The sequence below is a fragment of the Poecilia reticulata genome, chromosome 16 (assembly GCF_904066995.2).
Source record: "Poecilia reticulata chromosome 16, P_reticulata-male-v2, whole genome shotgun sequence".
Lineage (NCBI taxonomy): Eukaryota > Metazoa > Chordata > Actinopteri > Cyprinodontiformes > Poeciliidae > Poecilia > Poecilia reticulata.
In genome coordinates this window covers 1,991,353-2,018,183 of record NC_088845.1, presented here as the reverse complement: position 1 = coordinate 2,018,183, position 26,831 = coordinate 1,991,353, and the positions used below count along the sequence as shown (strand labels likewise).

General features: G+C 43.0%; 1 protein-coding gene across 2 annotated transcripts; it reads right to left on the bottom strand.

Moving 5' to 3' along the window:
• Positions 1–10,574: 10,574 nt before the first annotated feature.
• LOC145555307 (C-type lectin domain family 17, member A-like) lies at positions 10,575–25,559 on the bottom strand. Of its 2 annotated transcripts, XM_081616944.1 has the most exons (7): positions 25,413–25,559; positions 20,385–20,437; positions 16,112–16,207; positions 13,395–13,520; positions 12,756–12,919; positions 12,532–12,647; positions 10,575–10,759 (listed from the first exon to the last, which is right to left on the bottom strand). In XM_081616944.1, exons 2-7 carry the CDS (start codon positions 20,434–20,436, stop codon positions 10,618–10,620), a joined length of 696 nt encoding a protein of 231 aa, XP_081473070.1. In that variant the 5' UTR covers position 20,437; positions 25,413–25,559; the 3' UTR covers positions 10,575–10,617. The 2 variants fall into 2 exon arrangements, with proteins under 2 accessions (XP_081473070.1, XP_081473071.1); XM_081616945.1 differs by lacking the exon at positions 16,112–16,207.
• Between the last annotated feature and the right edge of the window lie 1,272 nt (positions 25,560–26,831).

Below are 26,831 nucleotides of genomic sequence, written 5' to 3'. Positions count from 1 at the left end.
GCCCCAAACCCAAATGCCTGTTGGTCCTTTACCAGGCTCCTACACTTATAGAAAGTGGACCAACCCACCTCACTTCCTGTTTGCTTAGAAAAACAACAAAAAAATAATAAAACAAAAGATAAATAAAATCAACAATTATTAACCTATAAGTTCTGTAAATAATACAACAAATATAAATTTAAGGATAAGCTAACAAAATTCAAATGGATAAAGAAAATAAAGAATAAATAGCTCCAACACTGAGGGTGTGAGGAACTGCTGTTTTCCTCATCGACCTGTAGCATTTCGCTGTGACGCGCACAATGCGGAGGCATTGCGTGGCTCAAACGCCTTGATGTCATCCAAAAAAGATGACATGAACTTGTTGGTTCCCCTGTCCATTGTCGTGGCTGATATTTTGTGAAAATCTGAAATGCTAAACTATTCGACTCAGAAATACTCTGCAGAGAGTCAGTCGAAATGAAAGACGTCATGTTTACATAGAAACTAAGCACCATTAGGCTGTGTTTGTGAGTGCAACAAGGCAGCCTTTTGCGGTTGGATTTTATGGTGAGGAAGACTATTTGAGGCAGATTCAGGTGGAAAACAGCAGTGGAAATATTCACAGCATCAACACACAGCACTCAATCTCAAATCCCAATCCCCTTTCACAGGTGAAACTGCAGGCTTAAATAGTCTCGGCTGTGTTGGACTCAACCTCCTCCAATTCACAGGGGGATCTCACTTCCCAAATCTCCACCTATTTCAATAAACTACATTTTATTAAATACAAACATTAAAATGCACTTTTTATAAATATTTTATATTTTATCTTACACCAAATGAAACACCACAAAAAACCCATAAACGATTTCCTCCCCCCACTTTTCAATGGCCTCTCCCGGTACCTATAAATGGTATCTGGACCCCCGGGGTAGAATTTGTCCAAACACCCTGGAGAGGACACAGAAAAGACAGGTGAGTCACTCAATATCAGCACTCCACACCTAACAGATTATGTACAAACATTTGCTCAGTTTTACCCACCAGTAGCTTATTGCTGAGTAACAATTATCCTCCCTTCACAGGCAACCACCTCACTTGTCAAGGAGCAGCTGTGCAGAGCCCAGAACAAAAGGCTACATGCTAATTACTAAAATCCTCAATAAATACAATTAAAATTTCTTGTGTGCAAATTCTTATTTATGTGCAAATCTCTGTTTAAAGTGCAGTGCTAAATAAAGTGCTATACAGAGACTTAAGTAAAACAGTCCCAGTAATGAAGATCTCTTCTGGGTGTAGCTTGGTAAGGTCCATTAGCTGCGGTGGATCGTGAACAGCTGGGAGGTACGGACGACTCCGAACAGTGCAGTGGCGCACTGTTCGGAGTCGTCCGAACAGTGCGCCACTGTTCGGACGAACAGTGGCGGAGGGGAAGCCTCCGCCACATGGACGGAGTCGTCCATGGACGACTCCGTCCATGGACGACTCCGTACCTCCCAGCTGTTCCTTCTACCTCTCTCTGCAAGAGAGGTAGAAGGAAAAGTTATCTCTGTAATTGTTTTCTTTTGCAAAGATGTCAAGAAATAAATAATGAAGAACAACTTACACGTTTGGATATTGAACTTTCTTTTGCCTGCGTTAAAGAGAACTGAATCCAGTGCCTCAGTGGCTTAATGGAACTTTGTTGGATGTTTGGTTTAACAAACAATCGCCACTACACTCAGCATAAATATAGCTGTGGACAAGATCACTGACGCCTATTGTTCTTGCAAGACTGGGTAAGTCGGACATTTGTGGTTTTGAGGGTTACTTTTGAAACCCTGATTTCTGTTGTTGGTAAATGTTTGAGTGTTCCTAGGCCTGATGGTAGCGTGGCTAACACGATTACAGTTTAGAAAAAAGCCTTTTCAGATCAAATAAAATCTTTAATGTATGTCAGATATGGTACACATTGTTGGGGACCAGGCCGGGGTAGTTGTGTTTTTTCCAGGTTTATCCACCAGAGGGCGCCTCGTGGCTGCATCTTTCCAGAAGGTGGGCCAGCAGGTCTCCTGCTGACGCACCTGCAAGAAATAATCATCACCGAGAGGAGTATATGAGCAGCAGGCGGCCAGTTCCTCCTTGCCAGAGTGTTTGCCAGCATTGGACGTTTCGAGTTCCACTTGGACCTTTTGACTTACCTGAGTTTTGGAAGAATCCTCTCGTGCCGCCACTGCACTGTTCCCTCTCAATCACACAAGGAAGACGCACCTGTCCGCCCTCAAGCCCCTTGAACCACCCGACCTGCAAACAACCTAGGAAAAGCCTCGCCTCCCTGGTTCTGCTTGCCTACCCCCGCTTGCTCTCCAGTTAAGTACAATATCCCCGGACCGGAGTAGATCTAAAGTTGACTGTTTTTGTGGTGTTTGAGCTGTAATAAACCTCCTACTATCCAATTCCTCTCTGAGTGTTTCTGCATGTGGATCAAGAACCTCAAACCCACCCACCCACCAAGCAAAGGACCCAGCAGAAGCAATTCAGAGAGCTCTTCTCCACCAACAAACTTTAATCCAGAGCCATGATGCCGCACTTCAAGAACTGGGTAATCGACAGGCAGAGACAAACAGTTGTCTAGCCGAATTAACTGATTTTCTCCACTATAATTTTTGACAGGCTTCCCCTCCTTCAACTCCAGATCCGGCCCCGGAATCCACTCAGTCCTCAGCCCCGATCCAGACCACATTTTCCGAATGCCAGCTGCCAAGTCCGCCAAGGTTTGACGGAGATCCCAGAAGATGCAGGGGACTCTTAATGCAGTGCAGTATTCAGTTCAACCACTCACCTTATAAGTATCCCCATCATTCGGCTAAAATTTAATATATCATATCTCATCTGTCCGGCCGCGCCCTAGACTGACCAGAAGTTAAGTTCACGGCCATTCCCCAATATGGTTGCACTTTTGACGAGTTCATATCTGAGTTCAAACAAGCCTTTAACCAAGAAACAGACAAGTCGTTAAAAGTTCCAGAACTCTGAGACTTAAACAGGGTCAGAAATCTGTAGCCGACTTCTCGATTTTCGCATCCTGCCGCCACGGGTTGGAACGACTCAGAATTAAAGAGCTTGTATTTAGACGCTTTGAACGACTCTTTAAAAGATGAAGTAGCCACACTAGATGAACCAGAGTGTTTTGAAGATTTAGTTAAGCTATCTACCAGGTTGGATAACAGAGTTCGAGCACGAGCCAGAGAAAGAAGTAATAGAAATCCGCCACGCTGACTGCAACTCATTACCCACAGTGCGGTTCAAACAGAAATGGTACTGAGCCCCACAGATCCAGAGCCCATGCAAATTGGCTGAGCCAGACTTTCTCCCGAGGAAACTAAACTCTGCTTCTATTGCAGAGAGGCAGGACACTTGCTGTCACTTGCTGTCAAAAGCCAAGGTCCATCAGTGAGGATAAGGGAGCTGGCGGACTATCAAATCTGTTCTGACTCACCTCGTCTATTATTACCTGCTACCATTCTCTGTCATAACCGCACTATGCCTGTTTCAGCACTACTCGATTCTGGTTGTGAACATAACCTCCTTGACTCCAATTTAGTCCAGCAGTTGGAGATAGAAACCGTTCCTCTTCAAACTGCTCTCGACGGTAAAGCACTTCCACAGATTACTCACCAGACCAAACCAGTCCAGCTAGTAGTCTCAGGTAACTACACCGAAACCATATCTTTCTATGTCTTTCCTACAGTAAATTCTCCGTTAATTCTAGGTTTTGAATGGTTACAACAACACAATCCCAATATCAACTGGTCAGACCGACACAGAATTATGGTCAGTATTTTGTCATTCAACTTGTCTCCGCTCCGTCGTTCCTCCAGGTCCGACTCCGGCAGAAAGTAATGAGGCTGATCCTCCTAATCTTTCCGGTGTGCCCGCAGAATACCATGATTTAGCTCAGGTTTTCAGTAAATTCAAGGCATCCTCTCTCCCTCCCCACAGACCATATGATTGCGCCATAGATCTCCTGCCGGGAGCCCCTCTACCCAACACTAGACTTTATAAAATTTCTAAACCAGAGAGGAAGACGATGGAAAAATACATTAAGAATCCTCGGCTACAGGGATTATTCGACCGTCCTCCTCACCTCTGGGTGCGGGATTCTTTTTTGTCGGCAAAAAAGACGGGTCTCTCAGATAGTGTATTGACTATAGAGGTTTAAACCAGATAATGATTAAAAACAAGTATCCTCTACTGCTTCTCTCTTCAGCTTTTGAGCCGCTCCAAGGGGCTACGTTTTTTTTACTAAGCTAGATCTGAGAAATGCGTATCATCTGCTTCGTATCAGAAAAGGGGATGAGTGGAAGAACGCATTCAAGACCCCCTTAGGTCATTTTGAGTATCTGGTGATGCCTTTCGGGTTAGCTAACGCTCCAGCATTTTTTTCAGGCCTTAGTAAATGACGTCTTAAGAGATTTCCTAAACGTGTTTGTTTTCGTCTACTTAGATGATATCCTGATTTATTCTAAGAACTTACCCGAGCACAGGAGTCATGTCCGCCAAGTTCTGCACCGTCTTTTGGAGAACAAACTGTTTTGTAAAGCAGAGAAATTTGAGTTTCACAATCAGTCACGTTCCTGGGTTATGTTCTAGAGGGCGGACAGGTCAGACCTACAGAGGAAAAAATCAAAGCAGTCTTGGATTGGCCCATCCCAGAAACTAGAAAACAGTTGCAAAGGTTTCTCGGTTTTGCTAATTTTTAGGCGGTTCATTCGTAACTACAGTCTAACACACAAGCCCAACCATTAACAGCTCTGACCTCCACCAAGGTTCCTTACATTTTGTCCCCTGAAGCTGAGGCTACCTTCACACAGCTCAAGGTCCTGTTTGCAGATGCGCCCATCCTCATACAACCTGATTCCACTAAGCAGTTCATCCTAGAGGTTGATGCCTCCGAGACAGGGGTGGGAGCAGTTCTCTCCCAGTTCTCCAATAACGATCACAAGACCCACCCTTTTGCCTTCTTTTCTCCTAGACTTTCTCCAGCCGAAAGAAATTATGATGTGGGTGACAGAGAGAATCAACCACCATTTCTGGTGGCCATCCATACAAAAGGACGTCAGGGAATATGTGTTGGCCTGTTCTGTTTGTGCCAGAAACGAGGCTTCCCACCAACCTCCCTCCTGCCTGCTGCAACCCACATTGACTTTGTCACCGGATTACCCATGTCAAAAGGTATGTCCATCATTTTAACCATCATTGATCGTTTTTCCAAGGCCTTGGAAAAAGGCCTTGGAAAAACCATCTTGTCCCTTTAAAGAAGCTTCCCTCTGCCCTTCAGACTGCTCTGCTACTTGTGAAACACGTTTTTAAACTGCATGGTATCCCACAGGAAATCCTTTCAGATCGAGTTCCACAGTTTTCCTCCCAAGTGTGGAAACATTTTTGCTCAGCTCTTGGTGCCAAGGTTTCGCTTAGGTCAGGTTACCACCCCCAATCTAATGGCCAAGTGGAGCGTTTGAATCAAGAGTTGGAGGCCACCCTGAGATGCCTCACATCTTCAAGCCCCACTGACTGGAGCCTTTATTCAACCTTGGGTTGAATATGCACATAACTCTCACCGCTCGTCTGCTACAGGTTTTTCCCCGTTTGAGGTCTCACTTGGTTATCAACCCCCATTCTTTTCTGCCGAGGAAAAGGAGATCTCTGTAACCTCTGTCCAACATCACATTCGCCGGGTTAAGACCACAGGGCCATCATCGCCCTCAACCGCACGACAGAGCAGAATCGTCGTTGGGCCGATCGCAGGAGGCGTTCTCCCACGTTCCCTCCTGGCCAGAAGGTTTGGATCTCCGCCAAGGATATTCCGTTGAAGTCCATGTCGAAGAAATTGTCTCCTCGCTTCATTGGGCCCTATGAGGCTAAGCGGCTCGTCGGTCCGTCTGCGCCTGCCTTCCTCACTTCGCATCCACCCTTTCACGTTTCTCAGGTCAAACCAGTCCATTCCAGTCCCCTGTGCCCCCCTGCTGAGCCCCCCACTCCCCTTGACATTGATGCCCACCCCGCCTACAATGTCCACCGGATTGTGGACTCCCATCGGCGTGGGCGGGGTTGGCATTACCTGGTGGACTGGGAGGGTTATGGGCCAGAGGACCGCATGTGGGTACCCGGGTCCTTTATTTTGGATTCCTCCCTCATTTCTGATTTCTGTTCCTCCCAACCTTCTGCTTCTTCTGGACCGCCGAGTGGCGGTCATTGAGGGAGGGAGCGGGGGGGTACTGTTGGGGACCAGGCCGGGGTAGTTGTGTTTTTCCAGGTTTATCCACCAGAGGGCGCCTCGTGGCTGCATCTTTCCAGAAGGTGGGCCAGCAGGTCTCTTGCCCCGGACCAGAGTAGATCTCCAGTTGACTGTTTTTGTGTTGTTTGAGCTGTAATAAACCTCCTACTATCCAATTCCTCTCTAGAGTGTTTCTGCATGTGGGTCAAGAACCTCAAACCCACCATGACACACATTGCATATTGGATCTGTTCAGCTAACGTAAAGACTGTAACAGACAGGCTTCAAGGTGTAGAAGTTGTATCCGTACTGCCATTATGCTCTACTTAGCTAAAAGGTTTTTATAATGGATGTGTTTTATTACTGACTTTCTTTTTTCATTCACTAAACACAAAGAAAGCAAAGCAATAATACTTACACCAGCACACAATCCTTTGTTCTTATTGATCCTACAAATGCGGTCGTGAACAAGCTTTGATTCAAGCAAGGCATTCCATTTCAGATTTTAGAAATCTGTGAATTTTAGTTCCACAAATACGATCAGGATACCTGACATCGGCTGTACAGATACCCCCACTGACGGTGGAGAACCATTCTTTTTTGAGTCCTGACGCAAAAACTTTCTGCCGGTCTGCTAGTCCACAATGTACATTAGCATGTGTTTACTACTGTGGCTTGTGTTTGTGAGTCGGTCACGCACGTGGTAGCTGCGCTGTGACGTAAAATGGGCATTAGCCAATGAAACGCGGCCCCTGCGGTAAGGTCCATTACTTGGATCCACGTGAGGAGTGGAGTGCCTGTAAACACAAATTTCAGGCTGAAGTCGAACACAAAAAACAGTGTCCCGTACATCCATCCATCCATCCATTTTCTTGCACCCTTGTCCCTCAGTGGGGTCGGGAGGGTTACTGGTGCCTCTCCAGCTAACGTTCCGGGTGAGAGGCGGGGTCACCCTGGACAGGTCGCCAGTCTGTCGCAGGGCAACACAGAGACACACAGGACAAACAACCATGCACACACACACTCACACCTAGGGGCAATTTGGAGAGGCCAATTAACCTGACAGTCATGTTTTTGGACTGTGGAAGGAAACCGGAGTACCCGGAGAAAACCCACGCATGCACAGGGAGAACATGCAAACTCCATGCAGAAAGACCTGGGCCGGGAATCAAACCCAGAACCTTCTTGCTGCAAGGCAACAGCTCTACCAACTGCGCCACTGTGCAGCCGTGTCCCGTACAGAGGACTTGAATTTGGTTTAAAATACGGGACGTGACGGTTAATACGGGTCAGTTGGTAACCCTACATGAACTCCCGCAAGTCTAAATGCTAACTACTGTTACTCTAAATGTTAACCGTTAGCACATTTGTAGAGGAAAGAGGGTCGTAACTGTTGACTGTCATTAGTATGAAAGCTGAAACAGTTGTGTTAACATTTGGTTGGAGTTTCACAGCTCTCCTCGTGTGGGTGGATAATAAGCAAAATTTCTCTTTAGGTGATTCAACTCTCCAACTCTTCTGCTTCTCCTGTTAACAAGTTACCATTCAGGCTAGCGGCAGTAAACAGACAATTCTAATACACAGAAATATCTCAAAATACAATCAATGTCAGTAAAAAAAAAAAACTATCCTGAACTTACAAACACTTTTAACAGTGGTACAAATTACTTGTGAACCTGACATACCTGTGAAAGCAGGAATCAGCTTCACTGACCCCCAACAGCAGAGGCCTGCGTGATGGATTCGCCGCCAGGACCGCTGTACTGACCAGCGGATCCCTCCGCCTCCAGACAGTGTTGTATCCAACAGCGGAACGCTGCGCACTATAGGCGGATGTGCACATCGTAGGCGCTCTTTTCAAGCCGATCTTCGGTTACAACCGCAGACAGCGAGATTTCCCCAGCGGAATAGAAATAGTCGCGTGAATTAAAAAACCCAAATAAAAGCAATGTGATCGTTCACGAACGATCAGATTCTTTTGAAAGGTTCTTTACTATGAACACAGGACTCGAGTATCAGTGAGAGCAGTTTCTTTTTGTTGTTTTAGTGAGTCTTTTCACACACTACAGTCAGGGGCGCCGCCAGGAATCGTGGGCCACCTGACAAAAAAATTGTTTGGGCAATCAATCTCCTTCACCTCCTACCTGAATTACTATTACTGGTTAAAGTAATGCACCGTTCTGACCAAATCAACCAATCAGAACTAGTAGGACGCTCTTAGCACTGTCAATTAGCCTCATTCACTCACTGCTAAATGTGATAATGGAGGAGAAGCAACTTATCATTATCTGTCGTCATAGCTATGCTAACTAAACTGAGCATTCACAGTTTGTATCTTCACAGCTCTGTGCTATGCTAGCTGCAGCATGGCACAAATCGAGGGGGAGGAAGGGTGAGCAGCATCACATGAGATTGTGATTGACAGCACTAAAACTCTCCTGCAACTGACTGGTTGTTTCTAGCACCGGGAGAAAGTAGAGGAAATAGATTTTTCACAGATTATGATCTCATAATCTCATACCATACTGTCACAACATCAGTTTTAAAAAATATGTGAAAAAAATATTAATATAAAAGTTACATACTGCAGCTTTAATTTCACTCAGGAGAGGATGGATCAGACTCAGGAGGGACATGTTTTAGAGCTGCTGCTGACTGACTCATCTGTTAAGTGGTAAAAGGTCCAAGGGACAAGTTACATTTATGAATATGTTGGTCATTTTTTCCTTAATTCATTAAATGCTAGTGAAATGGAGGCAAACAGTAGTTTGTAGCCAATTATGCTAAATGGTTGGTAATCACACAGTCTACTCACCTCTCTCGGAGAAAAACTGGGTTATAAATTAACACTCTTGCCTTTTTCTCTCTCTCCCTCTATTTTGTTTTTGAAAACCTGATTTTATAACTTTTCTTAGCAGCGTAGTAACTGCCACAGTCGTTCGTGGAAGCTGTATTCAACTGCAGCTTCTACTGACTGCAGCTGAACAGCGTCATGGTGAAGCGCTCCAAGCAAGAACGAACCATTTAAGGCAGATAGGGGGTGTAGCGACTGCCAAACAAAGTCGCTGAGCGGCTGAGTAGGGAAGTGGTTGTTGACGCGCCAGCTGATCAAAACGTAAATCCAAACTGCAGTTGCAATGATTTTATTGTCAATATCCAAAAAGCAAACAGTGTTCAAAGGCAGCATAAAAACTGATCCGTAGAATTAAACAGTCATCAAAAACAAAACATAGCGGTCAGCAAAAAAGTAGACCTCCCCTATCACCCACTCACTGAAGTCACCAGCTGAGCAACAGGTGATCTACAATCACTAATAACACCACGTGATCCCGTGCTACACCTATCCACAACAGGGGGGTTCCGGGCAAATATGGATGTGTGTGTTTTGGTCTGGGAAGGGTAACATTTAATTTTTACTGCTAAAAACAGTTTTTGAAAATACAATACGATTAATGTTGTATTTGACAGGACCCAAATTTTTTATTTTTTTTTTATTTCTATGAACAAAAAATAAATAATTAAATTGTGGCGGGTCCCCTGTTGGTCAGGGCCCCTATAATGGTCATCACCTTTCCGTCCTATACCGCGTCCCTGGACGGAGGAGACCAGCGCCTGACAGAGGACCAGACAGAGGTGCAGTGGTTCCTGGGCGTATGTCAGTGTGTTTGTGCAACCGCCCACGTCCCCTAAACTTGTTTTTTAAGAATAAATGCCTCAAAAGGGCTTAAAATGGCTTTTGGTGTCATGTCAGCCCATTTTCTTGTTGCAGACTTCTGAACCGGGCCGTAAGTTTATTTTTAGATAAGCCTATAATTTGAAAACTTGTTACACTCAGTGAGCGTTTCACCAGAAAACAGAGGATTTACTTTGAGTTTGTTGATCGCAGCGCTGGAGCTGACGAGCCAGCCCTCTTCTCTCTGAAAGCCTCAGAGAGGTTTGAGGCTGCAGCTTTGTGCTCATTGGGTGTCCAGCCGTATTGTGGAAAATAATTAATTTTCAAACACTTTTTAAAAATGCATTTTTAAACAAGCACATGGTGTGAGAACCACAAGATCTAACAGGTCAGATTAAAGCTCCAGGTCAGAGTACGCTCTGAGTTTGCTCTGTCAGGAAGTCCACACATGGGTTTTATACCAAAGATAAGGAACCCTGAACAATGGAGAGACAGTCTGGTTCCTGAGAAGCTGCAGAAAAACATCTAAACCTGGCAGTGCAAACCAGACATTCGGTGTCTAGTTTCATTAGGTTAATAAACACTTACAATGAAGAGACAACATGACCATCAGATGAATAAAGTCATGATAAAATGCATAGTATATACACATTCATGACACAGTTGAACATTTCTGCATGAAACTTTAAAAGAACAGACAGTTTAATTAAATTTCGCGAGTGTCACGCTCACAAATAAACTTGTTCTGAAACCAATTGTGTTCTTTTGACCAGCAGTTGTTGGGATTTTGGTCTGGGTGCACCAGTGCATACGATCCAACATCAGAGATCCACTTCTTCGCCCAGAACCTTTAAAACAGAAACCAGAACCACAGAACATAAAATAAGCCACATTGACAAGAAACTTATAACTATCAGCATCAAATGATAGTTATCACCATCAATCAATCAAAATTTCTTTGCACATTTAAGCAACAAGGCATTTCAAAGTACTTTACATTATAAAAAAACAAAAACACAATGTCATGCAACAGAATAAACAATCAAAACATTACATTAAGTCAAGTGCCATCGTTAAATTCTTAATCGATTATGTTTCAAAAGCAACTCTAAACAGCTGGGTTTTTAGTTTAGATTTAAGGGCACTCGGCGTTTCAGCAGTTTTGCAGTTTTCTGGAAGTTTGATTTGTGGAGCATAGAAGTTTAATCCTACTTCTCCAGTGATTTATAAACTAACATCAGTATTTTAAAGTTTATTCTCTGAGCTACAGGGAGCCAGTGGAAGAACTGTAGAACTGGTGTTATGTGCTCCATCTTCCTGGCTTTAGTCAGAACACCAGCAGCAGCGTTCTGGATCAGCTGCAGCTGGAGGATGGAGTTTTTTAGCTAGACCTGTAAAGACACTGTTGCAGTAATCAATGCGACTAAATATAAACGCCTGGATGAGTTTCTCTACATCTCACTGGAACATCAGTCTCATTAGACACTCAATGAATGAAGACTTAAAAAGAAGCCAGACTAGAAAATAAAGGAGTTGTAAGAATTTGCACAATTGGATTTTCAATGTTTCCACAAATGGATCTAAAGCTGTTCAACTTAAACAGAAAGTAATGTTTTAAGCAAAACTGAAAATGTCTTATATTTTTTTTAATAAACAAATTATCTTGAAAAAAGTTAAACACTTAAGTAGAACTAATCCATTCATCAATCTTCTGTACACATTTGTCCCTTGGTGGGGTCGGGATATAACTAATCTAACAAATATATTTTATCCAAATTCAACATGAAATCCTTCTTTCAATGATGCAGTATTAAAATTATTCCTCCCTCTGAACAGATTTCTTCAGATTTCTGCGTTAGTAAACCAGGTGTTTTGTCTCGATCTCCCCTGATGTAACAATGACGACCCTCACCCATCCTGTTTGAGGAAGAACACTTCAAATGCCCTGATTACTGACATCAATGCTTCATTGGATGCTACAATAATGGCCTAGTCCAAGGATACTTCCAGAAGGTTCAGAGAAACCCATTACCATTAAGAGAAGCACAAAGATGGCAAATGACTTGAATGTTCATAGACGAATAAAACCCAACAATGAGAGCCATATTTTTAGAGTTTATATATATATTTTTTTTTGGTTTCATACCAAACAAAAAATCGACTGACTGCTAAAGACCAGCAGCAAGGATTGGTGGCATCAGCCACAGAGGTTTCAGGTCCCACAGTGAGGACAGACTGAGGACTGAAGGTCTCCATGCCTGAACTCAACCACCTGCAGCACCACTGACCCAAAGGCACAAGAAAACCCAGCTGCAGTTGCTCATAGCTATAATAGGAAGATAAAGAACGTTTTTGTTTTTCCACAACTGGAACTTCTTGAGCCTGATCAGACGTCTGAAGCTCGTGCTGAAAAGAGGAAGCCCAGTAAGCTTTGACATCATTGGACGTCCAAACAGAACAATGAACCCAATCATGTCTCACAGTCCACCAAGGTTTGGTTTTGGAAGAAGTCCTGGAAATCCTGGAGTCGTCACTCAGTTCATTTAACTTTTCCACAATCTTGACAAAATATATTTACATTCTTACCTAAATATGTATATTTTTAGATCATAGTTCTTACCCAAGAGTATCTGCACGTCCATCAAGCCAGGTCCAGGTGTTGTTAACTTTTTGTAATCCCATCCAGTATCCATGGGATCTTCCAAAGTAGAACTTGATGTTTCTGCTGACAAATTGCTTTGAACAAATTTTTTTAGATCGTCATACATCTTCTTACTTCAAGCTATCAATTTTCCAAAAACTTCCAGATTAGCTCTAGATTTCTAGCTTGGCGTTAGATTTTACCTGCTCCTCCAGATCATCAATTACAACCAAATCTGCTCGTTTGTCCTGACAGAACTTTCGACTTTGTTCCCAGGTCTTCCAAGGAGGTGGACTGTCGAAAAACAGGTAGCATTTTTGTCTGAAGATCATCCAGTTGTCTGCGCATGGCTTACATATTGGATCCTCTAGACAAAGGGAAAGATTAGAAAGAAGTGGAGCAAGAGAAAAATAACATCAAAAAGAACAAATAATAAATGTATCAAAGAAATCATGGTGTGTATATTTAATGTTTCACTCGTCAAAATTGATCAAAGATTTCAAAGGTAACGTGCAGATAGATAATGGAGAGTGATTAAGATAAGCTACCATTCTAGTTAGAAGTGGCGTACCACAGGGCTCAGTGATCGGTTCTCTCAAAAACAACAGTATTTTCTGTAAAGTTCTGAAATCAAAGCTTTACTCTAAACTTGGTGCTAATTAATACATTTTTCTCCACCCCAGCCAAGGCCCTGGCTCACGTTGTCAGACATCAGCACTGTACCTGTGATAATAATGATTAGGTATGCTTTGAAAAGCTATTTGAAAATTATAACCATATTTTAAAAATAAATATAACACAAATAATCAAAAGGTTCAAAGGCAATGTAGAAATTGTAGCACTTTTGTCTTTCTCGTCTATCAGATACTTGATGTCTTCAATCAAAGTCATCCTTTTCCCCATCAGGTCCTGTGTTTCTGTTGCAAGGTGTTCGGCACGGTCCTCTTGCGTAGTCGTCTTTACACCCACTATAAAAACACAAATTAGTCAGAAAGTCAGTGAATCTATCTGTATCAGAGGAGTATTAACATTTTCAGTTTCTCTCTCAGATCTTTTCAGGATATCAGACAGTATTCTCAGTTTAGAACCAAAGAGCAGGAAACTGATCCAATATTTTGTTAACATTCTTATTTTTCGGGCTGCATGGCGGTAGAACTGTTGCCTTGCAGCAATAAAGTCCAGGGTTTGAATAACTAGAGTTCATATGCAGAGTTTGAATGTCCTCAGGATTTTATGCTAATTATACTATTTTATGCATGAGTGCAGTTTATGTTGGAAGTTTTGAAATAATTGTGCTGATTTTCCATCCATCCATCATGAACAAGACACAAAGATCCTTAAACTCCTCCACTTAGAGATTTAAAATCTTTCTCTTTTACATGTAAATTATTCACTTATGTAAAGTAGAACTGCAGCGCTTTGGTCTGAATTCCTTGCAGCTCCACAGACTCCATAGCGCATTTTAAAGCAACTTGTTTTAATGCTGTCTTTTTAAATGTGAAGCATTTCACGCCCCGTCCCCTCCAGGTCACATAGTGTTCTTCTCCACCTAATTAAGCCACTTCTGTAGTTTGATACTTTTATCTCCAAAGTTTATTAAAAATGTCAACAACTGAAGACTTTGCATGTTGGAGCCAGAGTTTGACCCAGAACAGGAGAAGGAAGATGACAAACCTACAGAGCCACGCATTCAAATTAACGCATCACAATGGTGTCATTATTGTTTTTACACCTTTTCCATTTTCCACAGCGTGTTGAAGAGTTATGTACATCTTGGTTAGGAAGCTCTGTTGTGACAGGTAATTTGACAGGTAAAAATATTTCGGGTCGGACCAGAACTATTAGCCTGATCGAGGTTCGGGCTTCTAATGAGTTTACATTTAATGAGTTTGGAGCACACAGAGAAAACCTAAAGAGAATGTGATCTACATATTGTAGTTTAAATAGAGGAATAACAGCTGAATGTTGAGAGAGGAAAGAAATTAAAGTGCAGATCCGTTAGGCAGAAACAAGCGCAGAGCGCTGGGCAATAAATGCTCCAATTAATCACACATGAGACGACAAACGCCAAATATACAATATATAGTTACACTGCTTATGTTAATGGTGTTTTAAAAACAAAACCAGTAAAAACTTAACCTAGTTAATATGCCAGATTCCCTCCTCACCCTCATCTTGATACTGAGAGCAGTTCGCTGGTTTCTGTCCAGACTGTGATAAGCTGACCACTTGGTGCGCAGACAGTTTCAACTTTACGCACAGAGAACATCGTGGAGCTCATTATTAATCAGACTAAGAACAATATCTGTCAGAGAATCATCTCTGATCTGGACGCTTTAACGGACCAGAGGCTTTGGAGCGTCCAGCAGCTGATCCGCTTCTGCTGGTTTTTCTCCCGCTGAGGGATCAGGAACCGATCAGAGTTCTGCCGTCTTCTAATCACGTCATTTCGTGAAATGTTACCTGATTTCAAAAACGTTCTAGCAGAGAAATACTAAATGTTTTGTTTGATGACTACAAATTGGAAATAAAATTATTTTTTTCTTTGACGGACAACGTAAAAACTCCAGCGCCACCTCTGCTCCAAACTACGAACATTGTCGGCCCCTCTTCGGTTTTTTCTCTTTTTTGCGGAGGATCAATAAATAACTTATTGGTGTTTTACCATCATCAGGTATGAAGTGCTTTAGCCTTTGAGTTGCACCACAGCGCAGCAACTGAAACATCCAGGAGAACAATTTCAGCTTGTTTTTATGAGTATAAAGGAGGCTGGTATCGCGCCTGATATAAATCTATTTATTTATGTTATCACATGGACTTATATAAAGTTTTATACATTTTCTTTTCATATATTTATTATTGTTTTTCTTCTTTAGATATTAGGTTGGCTTAGAATGATTCCAAATAATGTACAGGAATGACCTGGTGCTGTTACATGTCAATCATCTGGGGGGGGCAACTAGGGGGGCCAATCATATGACAAGGGGGGGGGGGGGGGTCAGTGGCCCCCCTGGCCCCCCCTCTGGCTCCGCCACTGTCAGCAACTACAGCTTAGAGTAGCTCATTGAAATGTTAATGCAATGCAGCCTGATGCAAAAACATCTTGCTATTCAATGTCAAACTTTGAGAAGTTTTAATTATTGTTAACAAACATTGTGAGGCCAAAATTAGGCTCACTGACTGTAAGCAGTAAGCTCCTCAATGCTGAGTGCTTCACACTTAGCATTGAACCACTCCAGTGCACAGTGGGAGCGATGGCCTGGAGAAACCAACAGAAACACACCATCTATGAAAAGCAAAGATGAGACACTGAGGCTCACAAGCCAGACATCATCCTCTGCATGGCTTTAGATCTTCCATATTAAACTTTAACACCTTAATATGTTTCAAGCTGGGCAGCATTAATTTGAATTTGAATTGATTGTTGGTAACGCTTCATTGTCCGTAACTTTTTAATCAACTTTCAGACTTGAGACATTTGCATCCTAATGCTTTAAACCTCTAAAAACTTGTCATATAGGAAGATAATTAAAATATATTGTGGTAATGTGAAACTCACTGTAAATAGCTGTTCCAGTTACCAGGGCACAAAAACACCCCAAAACCACCAAATACAGACGAGTCCCAGTGAGAGCTGTTTCTTCCTCTTCTTCACCTGAAAGAAACAATGAACTTGATAAGCAGTTTCCCCCAGTGTATTATAAGCCAGGGGGCCGCCATGCTTTACTAGTCCCGCCGCCAGGCTAAGCATTGCTTGTTTACGTTTCTGGGAAAATAATAAGAATAATAAAAATAAAAAAATCTTTTTTTTTTTTTAAAGCCGGGCTGCAAGCGTCTCTGTTGCTCTTAGCATTTCACTAGCGGAGCAGATTTATTCCTAAACGATAGGTTTATAATAGATAGGTTGATAGTTTATGCATTTAAAGCCGACAGCAAGTGGACTAATCACACTGCCTCGCGCACTGCGCCCTTGAAACCCTTGGGGGCCTGATGGAGCCGCTGACTTAATTTGGATTAAACATAAGTGCAAATTTTTTGTTTTTAGACTAGTTGTGGATTTAAATAGCATTTCACTGGAGATAGTTTCCCATAACATATAATTACATAGAAATACTTTTACATTTCCCGTCAACTTAACATCTTTTAATACAAAAACACGGTGGACTGCCTCGATGCCCCAACCACCAGGCTTAGCAAGATTTCTGGGGGAAACCCTGATAAGGTATAAGAGTTGTAATTCATCAGAGGGCCTGAAGGTCTCTGAGTTATTTTGGGTGTGAGTTATGAGTTATTTTCTTAATGCCGGTTTAACAGGACAGGAAAACATGGAAAATCAGCTGTGACTCAGTGGTTTAGGTAAACACAACCAGCTGAGTCAGACCGGACCAGACAGCCGATCTGCCTCTGAGCCGTACAACGGCAGAGAGAAGACGACTCCTTCTGGATTGTTCTGAACAGTGGCTGACCAGCGTTTCTCAACCTTTTTAGGGCCAGCGCCCCCCTAGCCTTAATCCAGGTCCCTCACCGCCCCCCACCAAAGAATTTGCAGGCTACTTTTCACTGACTATTTTATTATTAATATTACTATCACTATTGTAGATGATTTGATTTTTATGCTTGTTTCTGTATTTATCATCAAGATAATTTCCCAGAGAACAAAAAAGTCATGGGAATAGAAATTATTTTCACAGGCGTCTAAGAAAAATGCAATGAACATTCAAGTTAAAATCTGTAGGCCTAACAGCCAATCAGAGTGGAGAATATATTCTTATTTTGTGCCATTTTCTAGTTGTTAAATATTCCACAAAATGAGCAGATTAAAGATGTTCAACATGCCAGTTTAAACTTTGAACTATTTGCAAAACAACTGAGCTCGGCAACATTAAAACATGGATAGAACTGTAACTACATTAATCATAGCTCTTCTTCTCTTCAGTGTTTCTGTCAGGTTTCTGGTGGTGCAGCTCTGTGCTGCCTTCAGGAGAATGGGACATCAGAGTATCATCAATAAAACTTCATCCACATGGCAGAGCTAATACAGTCCCCTTATTAAGTATTGGTCTAAAGGTCTTGCCATACCAGCTTATTCCTATGTATTTACTTTAGTTTCTTAGTTTATTCTTGTATTTTGTTCTTCATTCAATTCCATTTAGTTTCCTTTGATTAGTATTATCCTGTCTTGGTTTACTTTAGTTTCTTTCCTGCTGCTAGATTTAATTTATCGTTTATTGACCATCAGTAATCTTCACTCAGTCTGCTGCGCCGCCTAAACCTCACTGTTCAGCGTCGGATCCTCTGTTTTTATGCCATAATTCACATCTAGTTCGTCGCTCCATTTTATGTCCCGCTTCTCCTGTTTTAGAAAAAAACGCAATGTGTGCGTCGTTTTTTTTAAACCCCCTAAGGCGCGCAGCGCTCGGGAAGCGTATCAATGGGGAAAAGGCAGACTGACATAAACTTTTTAAAACAACGGAAACAATTGCGGTATTTTGATTATTGAAATTTAAAAGTGCTGTGTTACCGTTGTTCTATCACCCCGTTTCATACCGGACCACTTGCAGCACCATGTTAACGCTATAAAATGAACGCTCTCTATTGTGGTATCACCCATGGAGGGATTTCTTTATTTAAATAGGTTCATTTTTCAGAGGGATACAAAGTGTATTGGGGTATCGTGATTTTAGTAATTACGTGTTTATAAGAGCGATTTTCTGTTGTCCTTCCATGGAAGCGGGCAGCATCCAGACGGACAATAAAACACTTTTCAATATAAGATGCTGCTTTGACATTATCACAGAACTGAGAAAACATATAAATACAAGACAAAGTGAATCACAGCAACGTCATCAGCCGGTGTAATGCCGGTGTAAGGGACAATGCGGTGAAGCTAGTTACAGCGGAGCTGCGCCAATAAGCTACAATCACTGAATAGAAGAAGAGCTGCCATCGATACAGTTGCAGCCAAGCATGATTTAATGTTACACAATACAGTTTTACCAAGTGTCTCAAAGACTAAACTGGTATTGTTGTGCATATAAGGTGTAAATTTTACCTTCGACCAAACGCCCCCCAAAGGAATCCCAGCGCCCCCCTTTTATAAAAATATCCGCCAGCGCCCCCTGCCGTCCTCTGAACGCCCTCTGGGTGGCGGTACCGCCCATGTTGAGAACCGCTATTCTAGACCATATTTACCACAGCGGCCAGGTTAGTCTGTGTTTTTTCATGGCAACACGTGAAAAAGAATGAAACAAAAAACAAAACAAAAAAACCCAGCAATATTTCATTATTTGATATAATAAGTGAGCCAAAGAGCCAGATGCGTCTCCAGAAATCCAGGCTGCAGATCCCTGGCAGATGGAAAGTGTGATCCTATCTCCATACAGCAGCTAAAAGTGCAGCACTGTAATTTTTAACTCATTGTTGAAGTAAAAGTGTGAAGGTAAAATTAATTCCACCACTGAGTATCAACATAAGACATTTATTTAGTATAACTTCTTTGGTACCCTGTTGGCCCCCATCTAGAACCGCCCCTGGGCTGCAGGTCTGTGTCTGGTGCATTAATGACCACTGAACAATGAATTCATAAAATATGTAAACATTTCAAAATAAAACACACAGAAAGCACTAAAAAACCTTTTCAAGTAGGAAGCATTTATGTATTTACTGTTAAGCTAATGTATGATTTGTTCTTCAATTGATCATTTGTATTATTTTGACTGATATTACACATTAAATAATCAAATAATCAAACCAATATAGTCTAATAAAAGCACAATAAGAAACTTAATCATAGCAAAAAGTTACCATATAGTGTAATATATATGGTATTTAGACTATATAGTCTGCTGTGTTCCTCTCCTGATCTGTTCTGTCTGGTATCACACTTCGCCACGATGGACACATTTTCTTTTAATTGCCTGTGTTCATCCTCACCAACATTATTCAGCCTGGGATTGCGTCTTCCTTCTCACGTTTGTATCTTTACGAGAGGTTTTGCTTCTAAGGATGGTGGAGAATCGGGTCAAGGATGGTTTAAAAGGACACGGGTTGATAGCACCTCACCGCGTCTGCGTAGTGTCCGTCTCTAGGCAACCGTGACAACAGCGTCGGTCCGTAGCGTTCAGGGATGTTTTAGCTCCCGCAACCATAGACCTGAATACGTAGACGCCTCATGGAGCGCTGAGTCCTACGTTATGTCACCGCCATCTTCTATGTGGCAGCAAAGGGACCGGAGCTCCTTAAGTCCTGTGCTGTGTGGACTTATTTCAACCGTTTTACGAAACAAACTGGATTCATTGGCATTACCTTTCACAGGTAAGGATTAAAGATCAGAATTACTTGACTTTGCAGCCAGAAATTAGCTTCTAAACAACAGAGAAATATTTCCTATGTAGCTAAATTGGCCCGAAGTAACCGCTGATTGTTAGCGTAGCAGCTAACGTTTTCATACTGTTATCTAATGAAAGAGAGCTGATGAGAAACCGCTGTTAGAGGAGAAGTTCATTAAAGACCAGGGGATTTTGTGAGGAAAGATCAGTCAGGATCAGAGCTGGAGCTGCTGGTCTTCAGACTGTTCAGTCTGAATCCCTCAGGCTAAAGCCAAGGGGGATTCATCTATGAGACCATTCGGATCTGTAGGTTCTGGTCTACTCTGCATCTCCACTATCAGAACCACACATGTAGAGGCAGCATTGAGTTTTTATACTTCACTAATCTGAAAAAACACAAGAGCTTCTTACAGAGAAAATGAAAATGTATTAAGTGCATTTGGATAGTATTGTTACTTTTATAGTCCTAATAAAAACATATAATATATATATGGAGTCACTTACTGTGATGATTGGTGAAAGCGACTGTAGTATCGACGTCACCGGTTTCCCCCATCCTTTACAGAGAAAATAATAAAGATTAGAAAATGTCCCAACATCTCCTTGAATGACCTCACAGGAAAGCAGGCAGGTTCCTCTTCCACTTTTTAAAAGATAGCTTCAGGGTTTGATGCAGCATCAGAACATAAAGACAGTTACAAAGTCGACCTTCTGTCACCAGAAGCATAATTCCAGGATTAAAGGACTAAAACCAGGAAGACAGCGCACATCACCCCAGTTCTAAAGTGTTGATACAAAAGGTAAAATAAAACAATATTCAAGCAGACAACTGGAAGAACCACATGGCAACATTTATTTTTCATCAGAAGGCATCTCCTTCTCTGAACAGGAACAACTCACATCTCTTGTGCACTACAAGAGCGCCCACCAATGGCTTGTTGCTGAAATGTGCTCATAAAAGAATAAACTTTATTCAGTTGTTTGTTTAACCAGAAGTGCATTTCCATGACTTACTAGCAGTATTACTGTGTCTGGTGAATGAGGTTATGCATTAAATGCAGTTGGAAAGCTGCAAGTTTATGTAGCATGTAATTATTTTGCAGTGAATCGAGTTCATCATAAGATTGCAGAGAACAATTGTAGTGTTTTACGCAGGTTTGTCCGCCTGAAATGGTGTTTTAATTTGGGCCGAATATTACTGGATCAGAGTGGATAAAGTTAAAAATAAATACTCTTAATCAACTTTGTTCTCTGTTGCTGATTATTACCTTTCGACTCAGCGAAGCCATAATGTTAAAAGTCCGTCCGTTCAGCACTACATTACCCATGATGCATCTGTTCATTTTGTGGTTCCAATTTCATGTAGCTGAGCAAGTTGTTTTCTGTGCTTCTCTGAGGCTCGGTGGCATAAAAATAGCATCCACCATCAATCCTTCCTTAATCCCGTGTATATGAGACCTGTGTGCGCTTTTATTATGCAAGTATACATTTTTCCGCCTGATATTTGGGTTTATGTTGTGAAATAAAGTTACACAGTTAAAAATAACAGTAATATTTTGGTTTATTTAGCCTGTCACAGAGGAAATAAATGCAGGAATTCACTTTTCAAAGTCATATTTTCACCATGTTTTTCAAAATGTATAAATATAGGAGTTCCAAACTAAATATATAATTCACAAGCTAAATATTAAGTTTGCAAACAACATATTTAGTTTTCAATTTAAATATTTAGTTTGGAACTAAATATAAATGACGACTATGGGCGGCAGCCGAGGGAGGGGACCCTGGTGGTCTGATCCTCGGCTGCAGAAGCTCTTGGGACGTGGAACGTCACCTCTCTGGTGGGGAAGGAACCGGAGCTAGTGTGCGAGGCTGAGAGGTTCCGGCTAGAAATAGTCGGCCTCACCTCGACGCATGGCTCTGGTTCTGAAACCAGTCTCCTTGAGAGGGGCTGGACGGACTTCCACTCTGGAGTTGCCCACAGTGAGAGGCGCCGGGCTGGAGTGGGCATACTTGTTGCCCCCCGTTTGGGCGCCTGTACATTGGGGTTTACCCCGATGAACGAGAGGGTAGCCTCCCTCCGCCTACGGGTGGGGGGACGGGTTCTGACTGTTGTTTGTGCTTACGGGCCAAATGGCAGTTCAGATTACCCACCCTTCTTGGAGTCCTTAGAGGGGGCACTGGAAAGTGCCCCTCCTGGGGACTCCCTTGTTCTACTGGGAGACTTCAACGCTCACGTGGGCAATGACAGTGAGACCTGGAGAGGCGTGGTTGGGAGGTACGGCCCCCCCCCGATCTGAACTCGAGTGGTGTTCTGTTATTGGACTTCTGTGCTCGTCACGGATTGTCCATCACGAACACCATGTTCAGGCATAAGGGCGTCCATATGTGCACTTGGCACCAGGATGCCCTAGGCGTCTGCTGGGTGAGACGGAGCTTCAACTCTCATCTCCAGCAGAACTTTGAACACGTTCCGGGGGAGGTTGGGGGCATTGAGTCTGAGTGGACCATGTTCCGTACCTACATTGCCGAGGCGGCCTATGGGAGCTGCGGCCGCAAGGTTGTTGGTACCTGTCGCGGCGGCAACCCTCAAACCCGTTGGTGGACACCTTCGGTGAGAGATGCTGTCAAGCTGAAGAAGGAGTCCTATCGGGCCTTTTTGGCCTGTGGGACTCCAGAAGCAGCTGATGGGTACCGGCGGGCGAAACGGCATGCGGCTCGGCTCGGGTGGTCGCTGAGACAAAAACTCTGGAGTGGGAGGAGTTTGGAGAGGCCATGGAGACAGACTTCCGTACCGCTTCGAGGCGATTCTGGTCTACCCTCCGGCGTCTCAGGAGGGGGAAGCAGTGCAGCACCAACACTGTTTATAGTGGGGATGGTGCACTGCTGACCTCAACTCGGGACGTTGTGGGCCGGTGGGCGGAATACTTCGAAGACCTCCTCAATCCCACCAACATGCCTTCGATTGAGAAAGCTGAGAATGGGGACTCTGGGTTGGGCTCTCCAATCTCTGGGGACGAGGTGGTCAAAAAGCTCCTCGGTAGCAGGGTCCCGGGGGTGGATGAGATCCGCCCGGAGTTCCTTAAGGTTCTGGATGTTGCAGGGTTGTGTTGGCTCACACAACTCTGCAATATCGCATGGACATCGGGGGCAGTTCCCCTGGATTGGCAGACTGGGGTGGTGGTCCCCCTGTTTAAAAAGGGGGACCGGAGGGTGTGCTCCAATTACAGGGTGGTCACACTCTTAAGCCTCCCTGGTAAGGTCTATTCAGGGGTCCTGGAGAGGAGGGTCCGTCGGATAGTCGAACCTCAGATTCAGGAAGAGCAGGGTGGTTTTCTTCCTGGTCGTGGAACTCTGGACCAGCTCTACACCCTCAGCAGGGTCCTGGAGGGTGCATGGGAGTTCGCCCAACCAGTCTACATGTGTTTTGTGGACTTGGAGAAAGCATTCGACCTTGTCCCTCGGGAGGCCCTGTGGGGGGTACTCCGGGAATATGGGGTACCGGGCCCTTTGATACGGGCTGTCAGGTCCCTGTATGATCAGTGTCAGAGTCTGGTCCACATTGCCGGCAGTAAGTCGGGCTCGTTTCCGGTGAGAGTTGGACTCCGCCAAGGCTGCCCTTTGTCACCGATTCTGTTTATTACTTTTATGGACAGAATTTCTAGGCGCAGCCGAGGTGTTGAGGGGATCGTTTTGGTGGCCTTAGGATAGCATCTCTGCTTTTTGCGGATGATGTGGTCCTGTTGGTTTCATCGGAACGTGATCTGCAGCTCTCACTGGAGCGGTTCGCGGCCGAGTGTGAAGTAGCTGGGATGAGGCTCAGTGCCTCCAAATCCGAGGCCATGGTCCTGAAAAGGGTAGAGTGCCTTCTCCGGGTCAGGGGGGTCGTCCTGCCTCAAGTGGAGGAGTTTAAGTATCTGGGGTTCTTGTTCACGAATGAGGGAAGAAGGGAGCGGAAGATCGACAGGCGGATTGGGGCAGCGTCTACTGTGAAGCGGGCGCTGTACCGGTCCGTCGTGGTGAAGAGAGAGCTGAGCCAAAAAGCGAAGCTCTCGATTTACCGGTCGATCTACGTTCCCACCCTCATCTATGGTCATGAGCTTTGGGTCATGACCGAAAGAACGAGATCACGGGTACAAGTGGTCGAAATCGGTTTCCTCCACAGGGTGGCTGGTCTCTCCCTTAGAGATAGGATGAGAAGCTCGGTCATCCAGGAGGGACTCAAAGGAGAGCCGCTGCTCCTCCACGTCGAGAGGAGCCAGTTGAGGCTCGGGCATCTGGTAAGGATGCCTCCTGGACGCCTCCCTGGTGAGGTGTTCCGTTCACATCCCACCGGGAGGAGGCCTTGGGGAAGACCCAGGACACGCTGGAGGAATTAAGTCTCTTGGCTGGCCTGGGAACGCCTTGGGATTCCCCCGGAGAAGCTGGAAGAAGTGGCTGGGGAGAGGGAAGTCTGGGCCTCCCTTCTGAAGTTGCTGCCCCCGCGACCCGACTCCCGGATAAGCCGGATAAAAGAATAAAAAGTACAATAAAAAAGGCTCCTAACCATTCAGGAGGCAATCATACCAATGTCTCCAAAGTACAGATGAGTATTTTACTGCACTATATTTATCGTTAGTCAACAGTAGGATATTAGACTAGTTTAAACAACAAATAAATTTATACATAAGCTTTCTTAAAACAGCCATTAAAGTCGTAGCGCGAGCAGATACAAACAGTTCACTGGCGCTGGTCCGTCTGGGCTTATTTAACAGAAGTCTTAATGCATCATTATAAGCCACCTTCAATCTTTGAAGACTGGCTTTTTTTAAATTGCACCACAAATGTGCAGTACAAAATGTGATGTACAATATGACCTAAACAAGTTCAGTTTTACTTCATCAGAACAGAATCCAAACTTGCGGACAAGGATATTTGCCTGTCAGTAAATGTCCTCATCATCAGACAGACGGTCTGTCAGCACATGACCAAAATATTTTACTTCATTTGAAACATTCAATAATATTCCAAATAGCTTGAAATTTGGAAATACCCTATTTTTTCCTCTTATCTGATTTATCCCAGCTGTTTAAATAAAGCTTGAAGATAAACAAGTCATATGATTTTGAATAAAAATCCAGGTTGGTATTCCATTGATTTTTAAATCTACACTGTCTTTGAAGTTGAAATCTTTCTTTAGAAACAACATCCTTCTTTTCACTGAGGCCAACCACCAGCTGAAAAGATGTAAGGAAAACTATAAAAGCATTGTGTTGATTAAAGCCCTCTATTAATCTATTATTTTGTATTGAAATAGCAGAAATATTAAATGTTGATTAGATAGACGATGTGATGACGTCACAGTTGAGCTGCCCTGTATTTTGGAGACGCTAAATTGGCAACCCTACACTAACGGTAGTTAGCAGTTAGGCTAGTGACAGCAAACAGTTACTTCTAATACACAGAAATATCTCAAAATATAATCGATGTCAGTAAAAAATTGTTAGTGAACTTAACAATGGTGCCTATCTATTATTGGTAAACTTCACCCACCTTTGAAAACGGAAATCAGTTTCTTCTCGGATCCCCCATAGCCGAGGATTCCGGGACGGATTCGCCGTTAGGACCGCTGTACTGACCAGCGGATCACTCCGCCTCCAGACAGCATTCCATCAAACAGCGAACCGCTGTACTGACCAGCGGATCACTCCGCCTCCAGACAGCATTCCATCAAACAGCGAACCGCTGTACTGACCAGCGGACAGAGCTTAAAGTAAAAAAAAAATCCAGAGCCTGAAACTTATAGTTATGATAGAAATTAACTATACCGTTGCTTTTGCCACAGTTTAATAAAAAGTGTCTTTGAATAGTGCAAACAATTGCCTAAACACTCAAACTTAAATAAGACTTCAGTACATTTCAACTCAAAACAAAATGTAAAATGTCTTTGCCTTGCAGGCAACAATCCCTCAACATTAAATAAGAGCCTTTCAGTCAATGTTTCTGCAAGTAACTTAGAACATGCAACATTACCAACTAGATCAGTGTTTCTCAACCTTTTTCGGACCAGCACCTCCATCCCATATCCAGGTCCCTCACCGACCCCCAACAAAGAATTTGTAGGCTACTTTGCACTGACTATTATTTTATTATTATATATATATCTACTATTGTAGATGTTTTGATTTCATGCTTGTGATCAAGATAATTTCCTAGAGAATAAAAAAGTCATGGGAATAGAAATTATTTTCACAGGCATCTATGAAAAAAATTATGAACATTCAACTTAAAATCGGTAGGCCTAACAGCAGCCAGTCAGAGTGGAAAAAATATCCTTGTTCTTTGCCATATTCTAGTTGTTAAATATTCCACAAAATGACCAGATAAAAGATGTAAAACATGGCAGTTTAATCTTTGATCTATTTGCAAAACGACTGAACTCTGAAACATTAAAACATGGATAGAACTGTAACTACATTAATCATAGCTGTTCTTCTCTTCAGTGTTTCTGTCAGTTTCTGGTGGTGCAGCTCTGTGCTGCCTTCAGGAGAATGGGACATCAGAGTATCATCCATAAAATTTCACCCTCATGTCATTGACTGTGCAAACCAGAGCTTTTAGAGGAAAAACAAAAGTTCCAGGTCCTTTTAATGCCATACAAATATGAGACAGAAACATGGATTATATCTTTATATAGACCTGACTATTGATTATAGATTAATAGTTTTACTGGACAGAAATTACAAAGAACAAATCTGGTTCTCAATCAAACCCTAATGAGTCAAATGGAAAGTGTCATGGAGTCATCAGCCTCATGACATTAACACTGACATGAAAAATAATATTGAAGAAATAAGTATATCAAATCTAATTAAAAACATAAATAAGTGATCAGTTCTTTACTGTTATGGTCTGTAAGATATATTTATTCTCAGTACTAGATGTGGTCTCAACAAACCCCTGACATTTCAA

Excerpts from the sequence above, each read along its gene's own strand:
- LOC145555307 (XM_081616944.1), bottom strand. The coding sequence starts at position 20,436 with ATGGGGGAAACCGGTGACGTCGATACTACAGTCGCTTTCACCAATCAT. Across the intron at positions 16,208-20,384 it reads CGCTTTCACCAATCATCACA|GTGAAGAAGAGGAAGAAACA; the intron begins GTAAGTGACTCC and ends TGTTTCTTTCAG. Across the intron at positions 10,760-12,531 it reads GGACGTGCAGATACTCTTGG|GTTCTGGGCGAAGAAGTGGA; the intron begins GTAAGAACTATG and ends TCTGTTTTAAAG.